This window comes from Mastigoproctus giganteus, chromosome 7 (genome assembly GCF_048544385.1).
Source record: "Mastigoproctus giganteus isolate SK-2022 chromosome 7, ASM4854438v1, whole genome shotgun sequence".
Taxonomy (NCBI): domain Eukaryota; kingdom Metazoa; phylum Arthropoda; class Arachnida; order Uropygi; family Thelyphonidae; genus Mastigoproctus; species Mastigoproctus giganteus.
In genome coordinates, this window is record NC_143581.1 from 3891657 (window position 1) to 3904073 (window position 12417).

At 38.7% G+C, this 12417-nt stretch overlaps 1 protein-coding gene across 2 annotated transcripts in view; it reads right to left on the bottom strand.

Annotated features, from left to right (window-relative positions):
• The window catches only part of tral (LSM14 family protein trailer hitch), a 244125-nt gene that overhangs the window by 123959 nt on the left and 107749 nt on the right, over window positions 1-12417 (bottom strand). For both annotated transcript variants that reach the window (XM_090378611.1, XM_090378612.1), the window contains exon 3: window positions 3603-3774. In XM_090378611.1, coding sequence (XP_090234737.1) covers window positions 3603-3774 — 172 coding nt within the window. The remainder of the gene's footprint in view (window positions 1-3602; window positions 3775-12417) is intronic.

Sequence of the window (12417 nt, forward strand, 5' to 3'; positions counted from 1 at the left end):
AGTTTGCAGATGATACAAAGGTTGGCAGGGTTGTTAATGATAGTAAAGACAGTATGCTACTGCAACAGAAACTAGGATGCACTGAGAAGATGCACATTATGGCAGATGCACTGAGAAGATGCACATTATGGCAACTGAAGTTTAGCAAAGAAAGAATAGATGTCAGGATAATTCCTAATAAAGAGATGTCATCTCATCTAGAAATCTGAGTGTCACTGAAGGCAAGCACAGGAGCAGAAGAAAACTTGTACACAATGAAAAGTGGTCAGAATATTTTTCTTATTTTTATATGGCACCAATTTTTATAAGTTTATAATACAGCTGCCAATACACAATTTTGCTTGAAATGTTATTATGCAAGTATATAGTAATGAAATATGTTAAACAATAAGGATTAAAAAACAACTGTTAAGAGCATTTGTACTTACGAGATCAAAATCACACCCAAGACAGTTTCTGTATCAATATCGTTTCCAAAAAAAAAAAAAGTTACAAGTAGCATATTATTTTAGTCACATTTTTTGCATACTTTTTTTATTTACGTACAACTTAAAGTGGTTAATATACAGGCTGTGTCAAAAATATTGGTACAAACGTTTAGGGGAGGTAGGTAACATTTAAAGGAATGTGAATCGCATAGAAACCCATAACCGGAAACGTCACCGTAAGTCAGTACATGGCGCTGTTCATCAGTTCACGAGAGGGAAAATTTCTGGTTTACTCATTTAAGCAGTAGTTGCCGCATGAAGAGGGTGCATCGATATACGAACTGTGAGCTGGCAGACATGCACCTAGTGTATGGATTAGCAGAGGGCCCACACAGTGTGCGCCCCCATACAGCACAACATAGCTTCTCAATAAATGTGTAGGCAGGTATGGTTGGTGACTGCTTAGTCGGCCCATACCAGTTACCATCCCGCATGAACTCTGCTAAATATCGGATCTTTCTTGAACAAATTCTACCAGGGTTACTTGACGATGTTCCAGCAAATGCGAGACGCAACATTTGGTTTCAACATGATGGGACGCCTGCCCATTATGGAAGGTGTGTTCGTGACCATTTGAACAGGCGTTTTGGGCGTCGATGGATTGGCCGTGGTGGACCCACTGCCTGACCCCCATGCTCACCTGATTTATCGAGCCTCGATTTCTTTCTGTGGGGGGGAGGGGAGAGCTGAAATATATCGTGTATGAATCGCCTGTGGAGACGGAAATGGATCTCGTCTGCGCTGCTGCTGCTACTGTCAAAGAAACTCCAGATGTGTTCAACCATGTCTGCCAATCCATGCTGCGTCGGTGTCACACATGCATCGCGTCTCATGGTGGAACCTTCGAGCATCTGTTGTAACATCATGAAATGCATCCATCTCGTACTCCATTGTTAATATTATGTCAAATAAATGTTTGCCACTAATTACTGTCTTGTGTCATTTCTGCTTCTTGTACCTCTGCTACTACTTTCCTGTGACGTTTCCGGTTATGGGTTCCTATGCGATTCACATTCCTTTAGATGTTACCTACCTCCCCTGAACGTTTGTACCAATATATTTGAGACACCCTGTATATATTTTTGTTATTTGACCAGTTTTTAGAAATTTTTAATGGGAGTGCCAATTATTATTTTTTGTTTTTTTACCAGATTAAATAAACATCAAATAAAAAGATATAATGACAATACTATTAAAAAAAATCTGTTCTAGGTGACATGCTTTTTTTTTATACAAACTAAGATGGATGCAGAGTTTTCATCTATGTCTATATCAACTGTGAAGCTGAAGTTCTCAAACTTATATTTTTCTCCTTTCAATTCTCCAGTGAAATGCAAATCTACTAATGAATGCTAAGGAAAAAGTAACTGCGGCAAACAAAAATGATAGGGAAACTAATTATATGTGAAACACGGTCTCATGTTGCAGAATAAATCAAAAGGTTTCAATACTTTTTTATTATTGTGGATTATTGTGTGGTACAGAGCGAAACGGAAGATAGAATAAGTAATGACAGGTTTAATACTAATTGTAAAACGTATATTAAATACATACAGTATAATATTCAATACTTTTTCAGTAAAAATGTGCATATCGCATTTCAAATAAAAAAGTCAAGTGAAACTTCTTTACTACAGATATCTTTATGCCAACTTACTAAGAGTTAGGCTGAGTGGAATTTCATACAAGATCCAGGTACATTATTATGACCACCTACCTAGTATCTAGAATATGTGCCTTTCGCAGCATGCACCGCTGCAAGCCACCGTGAGAGGGACTCAATAAGTCTGCAGAAGGTTCCTACGGGTATCTGTGACCATGCAGACTGCAGTGCACCCCGGAGTTCCTGTAGGTTCCACGGTGGAGGATTCATTCATCTGATGTGTCGATCGAGGTGGTCCCATAGATTTTCGATTGGGCTAAAATCTGAGAAATTCAGTGGCCAAGGGATAGCCTGAAGTCTTCATCGTGCTCCTCAAACCACCACGGACAATTCTGGCAACATGGCATGGCGAATTGTCTTACTAACAAATACCATCCCCTCAGGGAACACGGTCAACATGCAAATGGTTACCTATCGATCGTCACCTGATCGGTGACGATCGATAGGTAACCATTTGCATTCAGAGTGCCCTCCAGAGGTATCAGTGGACCCAATCCATGCCATGAAAACATTCCCCAGACCATAACACTGCCCCCACCAGTCTGCTTTCTGCCAACAATCGTGTCCGGGTGTCTGTTCTTAGAGGTTTCACGCCTAATATGCCACCATCCATCTGCTTGGTGGAGCAGAAAATGTGGGTGGCAGTGGTTGGAGAAGGCCACCCACTGCCACTCGGAAGGGGTCCAGTGTCGGTATTGTTGTGCAAACTGACGGTGTTGTTTGCGATAAATGGCCGTCAGCATGGGTGCTGTCACCAAGCGTCTGCTACAGAGCCCAATGCGCAACAGGGTTCGCTGCACTGTCATGCTGGAAACCTTTCTGGTGGCCCCACAGTTCATTTGGACAGCCAGCTGAGCAACAGTAGCGTGCCAATCGGTCCTGACCAACCGTTTCAGCTGATTGTTCACCTCTGGGATCAATGGCACATAGGGCTCCACAATTGGCACGTTGAGTGATCAAAACTGTCCCATTCTTGATACACTTTCACCACTGCAGCACGTGATCATTTCACAAAGTCCACTGTTTTGGAAATGCTGGCACCTCTGGCCCGATAGCTGATATGATCATGCTATTTTCCATGTCTGATAGGTCATGTGCTTTGCCCATGACAGAGGCTGTTACTGTGTTCATGGATGCCGAGCATCAAGCCTTATATGCTTGCAGTGTGTGAACTTGACACAAGTGCTGTATGATTCGCTAGGCGAGTGTGACGTCTGCATTGGGGGGGGGGGAATCATAATATTGTGACTGGACTCTAGATTTCTTGAATTTTCAACAATAAAAAAAAAAAAACCCTTTCATTAAACGTATGTTGAGTTGGGTGGATGAGGTTGTTGACAAGTGTGAAAGAGCTAAAAACTGGTGGGTCCGATTAAAAGTATTAGGATTTATCACTGCTCCAAATAACTATTTGATTATTTGTTGTTAACAATACTCATGCTGAACCTTACCAGAATGTTGAGAACCAGGAGTAACAAAAGGTTGTGGGATGTGAGGCATGCCAGGTTGGGCTGGATAAGATGGATAGGTTGGCAGTGCTCCAATGGGACCAAAAGAATTTGCTTGATTGAAAGATGAAGAAGATGAAGAAAAAGATGGTGCTGACGATATAGCAGCTGAATGCTGAAAACAGAAAAAAAAATTATGCAGATACAAGAGCCCAGAGAAAATATATATAAGCCTAATAATTAATAAGTGCATACATTTTTTATTTCACTCTATATATGTTTATATGCAGATGTTTTTCTCCTGTGCTCATGTACTTGAAAAAGTTTAATTACCGCACTGAATTTAATGCTGATATTTTTGTGTGGTTGTTAATTTATAAACAATAACACTTTTTTTTTCTCTTTGAACACATGGTTCAAACAATGTGCAGTTACTAACTTCAGTAGTAAACTAACTTCAGCAACTTCTGTCCTGGCTGCATTTTTAAATGCTATTGTGACTAGAAATAAACCTTGGATTTGACACGGAAAAAAAAAACAAAAAAACAACAACATGATTTCATTGCAGCCAGCCATGTGAAACTGGCAAGGACACTTGTGGAATTTGATGTTGTACTGCATCCTCCCTATACTCAGGTTTTGTCCTAACTACACTCTTTTTATCCTTAAATGTTTAAACATCTCTAAGGCAACAAATGACTATGATGAAGAAGTTAAAGCCACTGTAAAAAGATGAATGACCTCTCATCTGAAAGAATTTTACCACTTGTTAAGTGTTGTACAAAATGTAATGAGTTCGACAGCTTAAGACAACTTTTGTCTTAATCTGTCTGGTAAGAATTAATAGAATATGGAAGGGGACGCCAAGTCGATGCACAGGGTTGAACTTCTAAATGAGAAACAATTATACAGGCACTCCTCGACTTATGTACTTACTCTGTTTTTTATTCTCTTTCATATACATAAGTCCAATACACTGAGATTATAACCCCCAACAAACTTCATCATGCACAGCATTTTATGATTTGTAACCGAGTTAAATGAGGCGGAAAAACACATATAATGAATAATAATGTATAGTACAGTGTTTATTCAAACTAATTTAATCTAAATGCAATATGTAATTTAATTTAATCTACGTTCAAATCACTTTACGATATACTCTTCAAAATAAAATATCGTTCATTATATGATATGTAGTAAGTGCATGTCATTGTGATCACGTTTGTGAACTAAATTTTAATTGTATTAAACAGTTATTCTAACAGGCAAAAATAGGAAAAATATTATCCACATGATATAAAAGAAAAGATATAGGGCACAAATTTACACTTCACTTCCTCCAATTAACAAAATTAAATGATGCATGAAAATTGGAAGAATATTTCCCACAGGTTAGCAAAATAAAAATAAATTTAAGCTTACATAGCTTAATTAATAGTGTAACTAATTGATATTTCTATTCACTGAAAACTTTTTTTCTTTGGTCGTAAAATTTTAAACAGTAAGAAAATAAGCAAAATAAGAAAATAATTGGGTCCTTAAGGTTGCCACAGATATTTTCTCAGATATGCCAGTCAGGCTGTACTTGCTAACTGGGAGTCTGAAACGCTGATGGAACTGATATTCGGGTGACACTCAAGTAAAGTGGACCCAATTTCGGTGAAGTCCAGTCAGTCTGTGACAACCAAATCCTCTACTTGCACCTTCACAATGGCGGGACTGAGATCCAAACCTCCTTACATTTCGAAGGTACAGCTCTCAAATGGTGTTTACAGGCCAGTCGCTAGTTAGTACATCAGACAGAACCTATTGGTACTCTAGGAGGCTTCCGGATCAGCTAGTGTATAATCTTGCTACCTCTACTCTGGCAGACAGTTATTGGAGGGAGTCCGAGAACTGTGTATGCGGGGGCATCGTCAAGGCCCCGTTATGTCAAGGATCTCGGTATATTCTTACTGTGTGTATGTCATATCCAAAAATTTCATTACTTTATACAGCATGTCCCTCACACTTTTCTTACTATTGAATACACCATCAATTGTCAAACTAATAGACTAAGCTTATCTGTGGAAAGATCTAAACCTCCCAAACACATCCTAGTCCATTTTCGCTTGCAGTCTGCAAAACCCACGTACTTTTTCTAACAGAATCTCAGTTATCAATTGATTCAAGCACTGCTCATCTCAGTTGCCCAAATTATTCGCTGCATGATTCCTTTCATCTCAAAGGTGGAAGTTGTGCATATGTCAGTTGCGATATTCCCTGTCAGAGACTTGGTAATTTGGAATCTCCTCCTTTTGACCTTGTCTGGCTTAAAATCTCTTTACCTCATTCTGTCAAATTTGTCTGTTGTCTCTGCTGTTCTACCAACTCCACTAATCACTTGGAGCTCTTTGACTTCCTCTCTTTGCAATTTGACCTCTTCCAATTCAACTTTCTTAACATTGAGGTAATTTTCCTTGGTGATTTTAATGTTCACAACCCCAGCTGGCTTCTATTCTCTAGTCACACAGACCCAGCTGGTCAAGATGCTGAAGCTTTTGGGATTACTAATGACATCGCACAAATTGTTCATTTATCTCTCAGAATACTGGAAAATCCTAGCGATACAGCCAACATGCTTAATCTTTTTCTCACTAACAACCCTTCTAAGTAAATGGCTAAAGTGAATGGTCCTTTAGGCACCTCGGTTCACAACTTGGTGATTGTCTATTCTCCAATGGAACCTTTATCTCATAGTTATTCTCAACCTCATGTTGTTTGGCATTACAAGAATGCAAAATGGGATGGCCTGCGAGATCTCTTTTCTTCTTTTCCTTGGTAGGATTACTGATCGAAAACTTCTGATGCAATTTTTGCTCAGATCGTGTCAGTGAAATTATTCTTGTTCCACATTCCTTTATTTCACATTCCACCTTAAAATCTCATCCTTTATCTAAACCTTGGTTTTCTAATAAATGTGCTAAGGCCATTCAATATAACAATGTTGCATATTTTAATTGGCTTGTTTCCAATTCTTCAGTTTCATTTTCTGCCTACGCCAGAGCTCACAACAATTGTAAAGCAGTTATTAATCAGTCCCAACTAGACTTTGAACAGGCTAAGAGTAGAAAACTTGCTTCTTACCGTAATGGTAGCCGAACATTCTGGTCTCTTGCCAAAGCTATTGGCCGCAACTTTTCTCCATCTCTGCTCCCACCTCTGTCCAAATCAGATGGTTCTGTTGTCACTTCAGCCAAGGATAAAGCTGACCTGCTAGCATCCCATTTTTCTTCCAACTCATGTATTAATGATCTTGGTAAAACACCTCCCACCATTCCCAACACGCTCCATTCAATGCCTCCTGTGGTCTTCCGTCAAAAGGATGTCAGAAGGATTTTGATGAATCTTGATGCTAAGAAAGCTCCAGGTCCCAATGGTATTTCTCCACTTGTTCTCAAAACCTGTGCTCCTGAACTTACTCCTGTTCTTTGCCGCCTTTTTTCATTTTCTTATTCCAAAGGTGTTTTTCCTTCTGCTTGGAAATTTGCTCATATCCAGCCAGTTCTTAAAAAGGGTGGCAAATCCCTCTCATCCAATTATTGTCCCATTGCAATTACTCCTACTCTTTCTAAAGAAATGGAGAAATCAATTAACCTTAATCAGATGACTTTCAATTCCAATTAGATGACTTTCATTAACCGGTGAAATACCACCACTTTGCTTATTGGAGGCTTGAAGTGGTGAAACCCATGTTTAGTCTCTAGAGCAAAGTTTCCGGCATCCCCTCCTCCTCCCATACTTCTCCTTCAACCCATGCACGGTACTAAGTACTATAGGTTTTGATACCTTTCGTGTTTGGGGTTTTCATAAAAAAAAAAACCGCCAACTCTTAAACTACCTAGAAACCTTCCGTCTGATCAACGATCGCCAGTATGGATTCCGTCAGTGTCGATCCACTGGTGATATTCTGGCTTATGTTACCCATTTATGGACTAATTCAATGGAAAGGTTCGGTGAAACACAAGTAGTTGCTCTTGACATCTCAAAGGCTTTCGATCGTGTTTGGCATAAAAGTCTTCTAAATGAACTTCCATCTTATGGTTTGTCAACGGTTTTTTGTAATTGGTTATCCAGTTTTCTCTCTAATCGCTCACTGAGGGTGATGGTAGATGGCTCTCTGTCTTCTAACTTCTCCACTAATGCCGGTGTCCCCCAAGGTTCAGTTTTTCCCCCCACTCTTTTCCTCTTGTATATTAATGACCTTCTTCCATTGACTGGAAATCCTATCCATAGTTTTGCCGATGATAGCACATTGCATTCTACTTTCCATTTTGAGAAACCTTGCCTTGCTCGATCAGCTTCAACTTCTTGAATATGTGCTACCAATTCCTTAAATGCTGATCTCCAGGTAATTCTCCAGAGGGGTAAAGACAACTTAGTCGATTTTAATCCTTCTAAAACTCAGTTTTGTCTTATATCTCACAAAAAGGATTCTTCAGCTCCTATGTTTATCTTTGGTGACACTCCGATTTTTAAGCAAGATGATATATCTCTTTTGGGATTACCCTGCCTTCTAATCTCTCTTGGCACAAGCACATTACAAATATTGCTTCCTCTGCATCTAAAAAGCTTGGTTTTCTCTTTTGGTCTCGGCATTACTTTTCTTCCAAACAGCTGTTCACTCTGTACAAATCGCAAATCCACCCTATCATGGAATATTGTTCCCACATCTGAGGCAGTGCCCCCAAAACTTCTCTCAGGCTTCTAGATTCCATTCAGAAGAGGGAAGTTAGGTTAATTAATGACTCATCTCTAACAGAGTCTCTCTCTCTCCACTTGCTGTCTCATAGACATACTGTTTCTGCTGCATGCCTTTTCTACAGATACTTCCATGGGCACTGTTTTTCTGAATTGGCTTCTATAATTCCCGCTCTCTCTTTCAAAACAGTCTGAACACGTGCCATCACCAACTAACATCCATTTACTCTCCAAATTCAAACTCACAGAACCAACTTTTCATCTTCCTCATTTATTCATTCAACTGCTGTTTTCTGGAATGGAACAACCTTCCTACATACATATTTCCTGAAAATTACAGTCTACAGAAGTTCAGGTCTAATGTCAACAAATATTTTCTTTCATCTTCTCAACCTCCAACCCAAGCAGGGTACTGAGTATTATAGATTCTAATGCCTCTCGTGTTTGGGGTTTACATAAAAAAAAAAAAAAAAAAAAATCAATAACAAAGAACATGGAACACACATATTGCAACTACCATGATACGCGCAAGTGAGATACGGAGTAACAACTTTACGAAGCTCAAAAGATAGGAATGAAGAGAAGATTCTGAAAATTTATGTTTTTATATGACTGTAGATTTCAGTGAAGGGGAGGCACATTTCACCACAATAACATAAAATTTCACAGAATTCCAGCTATTGGTATCATCGCAAATGCAATAAGATTGAGTTTCCTACCATTTATAATTACATTGCAGTAACAGAAATGCCCAATAAAGCGGAAACTGCTAATTATTTTAATTGTTTTATGGTAGTGACCTCCAGAAATCTGCTTTATAAAAATATCATGGTGTTCAAAATTGATTCTTATAACCGAACATAGCAACAGCTTTGTACGTATCTGCGAGTTGTACATAAGTAGAGGAGTGCCTGTATAGGTGCAGTCTGAGAAAACACAAATATTCCTGGGGACACTACCGCCCATCCACAACAATCACAGAGCTTAGCTTTACATTTGCTTTCAAAATATCTCAACTTTAAATTACCAATATTGTTTCTTAATTGAATAACACCACCAAGGAGAAGAATTTGTTATTCATTTAAAACTTTAAGGCAATGTTGTGACCAGCTTTGATATTACTTTATTCCATCATAAAACAACATAATTAGCAACAAGCCTTAATTAGTTATCTTGTGTTCAGCAGTGAATAAGTGTTAATCTAAATCAGCAGCCAAGTAGTGGAGGAAAAAACTTCCATCAGAAAACATAACTTTCATTACATGTATCTGTCTTTATTGTCTGGGAATGATAGTGACAGAGCTCAAACCCTTTAGAAATAATCACATTTTTAATATTTTTTTTATTATCATTAGCCATATGGTGCAAGGAAATCTAAGGCTTATGCTGCACCATTCAAAAAAAAAAAAAAAAAAATTCTGAATTATCCTGTGAGAGAGAGAGAGAGAGAGAGAGAGAGAGAGAAGGGAATCACCAAGAAAATGAAGAATGATGATATCCAGCTCAGAACCCTGTGTGTGCCAAGCCCATACTCACCAGATGTGAGTCCATGGGTTTTTATCCATGGGTTGACCTAAATTTATTAATATCATTTTTAATTGAATAACATCACCCATAAGGTGAATCTGTTATTCATTAAAAACTTGACGTACTATTGTAATCAGTTTCAGAACTATTTGGTTCCATCATCAGATAATAATAGCCTCAATTAGTAATCATGTTGAATAGTGTGAAAAGTTACGATTTCAAAGTTTTTCTTCTACACAAAGCTTGGCTGATTGTTTAGAAGAAAACTTTCAATTGAAATCACAACTTTTCATTCATCATTACTAACTGACACTGTGTTATCTAATGGAACCAAATAGCCTAAAAATAATCACAGTAGTGTCTTAAGTTTTTAATGTATAACAGACTACCTTCTTGGCAAAGTTCTTTGATTAAATATGATGCCAGTAACTTTAGGTTCATTTAAGACTACACGTAGTCATTTCTAATGTAAGGTGAATCTATGCTTCCATATAGCACAGCTAGCACATCGTAGGGTAATCTCCAGTGCTGCGGTCTCCTGCCCCGATTAAACAGCATCCTGTCCCAATTAAGAAAAGTAAACCCTAGCTTTTTTCTAGACTGGTTTCTGTTTTTTAAGATTTTCCCCAAATAAACGGCTGCCCCGATTAACCAGTGGCCCAAATAACCGGAATCCACTGTATTAGTATTGGCCACATGGTGCAAGAAAGCCTATGGCTTATGCTGCATCAGCCAAAAAAAAAAAAAAAAAAAAAAACCCTGAATAAAACAACGATAAAAAAAAAAATAATAAATAAATAAATAATAATAATTAATAAAAGAAAAGGAAATTAAACTTATCATCCTATGCGCTTCCCTCACCTGAAGGTACTATCCAGATGACCTTTGAATTTCCCCAAACTGTCAGCCTCTACCACCCATGTAGGCAACTTATTCCAGTAATTTACAACTCGCTGACTAAAATAAAACTTCCTGCAGTCCAATCTAAACATTTCCCCCTGTAACTTGAATTTATGTCCCCTAGTTCTATCATCATTTATAATCTTGAAAATTTCGTCCTCATTCATTTTACTGATGCCTCTCAGAGCCTTAAACACCTCAATCAAATCTCCTCTAAGGTGTCTAGTTTCCAAACTCTGCAACCCACAAATTCAAAGTCTTTCTTCATAAGGACACCCTTTTGCCGATCTCACCAGGCGAGTTACCCGTCTTTGCACCCTTTCAAGAAGCTCGATGTCTTTCTTTAGGTGCGGTCTCCATACTTGAACACAGTATTCCAAGTGTGGTCTAACAAAAGCCTTATATAATGGGATTATATCATGTCCCTATCTCTACTTGCAAAAGTTCGATAGATCATCGATCGGACACCATGTGCCTTCCTTGCAACCTGTTTACAATGCTCAGAGAATTTCATGTCTGACTGTATCGTAACACCCGAGTCCCTTTCCTCCAGTACTGGGTTTAGTTGAATTCCACCAAGTGAATAAGTTATTTCGGGATTACTGTTTCCCAGGTGTAATACCTTACACTTTGTTGGATTAAAGCATAGCTGCCATTTTTCAGTAAAACTGGTAGCAGATTTTCGAGAAGTTGAAGCTGATTGAGCAGGACAAGGTTTCTCAAAATGGAAAGTGGAATGCAAGGTGCCATCATCGGCAAAACTATGGATACGAATTCCAGTCAATGGAAGAATGTCATTAATATACAAGAGGAAAAGAGTGGGGGAAAGAACTGAACCTTTGGGGACACCGGCATTAGTGGAGAAGTTAGAAGATAGAGAGCCATCTACATCACCCTCAGTGAGCGATTAGAGAGAAAACTGGATAACCAATTACAAAAAACCGCTGGCAAACCATAAGATGGAAGTTTGTTTAGAAGACCTTTATGCCAAACACGATCGAAAACCTTTGAGATGTCAAGAGCAACTACTTGTGTTTCACCGAACCTTTCCATTGAATTAGTCCATAAATGGGTAACATAAGCCAGAATATCAAAAGTGGATTGACACTGGCGGAATTCATACTGGCCATCGTTGATCAGACGGAAGGTTTCTAGGTAGTTTAAGAGTTGGCGGTTAATTGATTTCTCCATTACTTTAGAAAGAGTAGAAGTAATTGCAATGGGACAATAATTGGATGGGTGGGATTTGTCAATTTTTTAAGAACTAGTTGGATATGAGCAAATTTCCAAGCAGAAGGAAAAACACCTTTGGAATAAGAAAGTGAAAAAAGGCGGCAAAGAATAGGAGTAAGTTCAGGAGCACAGGTTTTGAGAACAAGTGAAGAAATAGCATCTCGACCTGGAGCTTTCTTAGCATCAATATTCATCAAAATCCTTCTGACATTCTTTTGACGGAAGTCCACAAGAGGCATTGAATGGAGCGTGTTGGGAATGGTGGGAGGTGTTTTACCAAGATCATTAATACATGAGTTGGAAGAAAAATGGGATGCTAGCAGGTCAGCTTTATCCTTGGCTGAAGTGACAACAGAACCATCTGGGTTGGACAGAGGTGGGAGCAAAGATGGGCAAACGTTGCGGCCAATAGCTT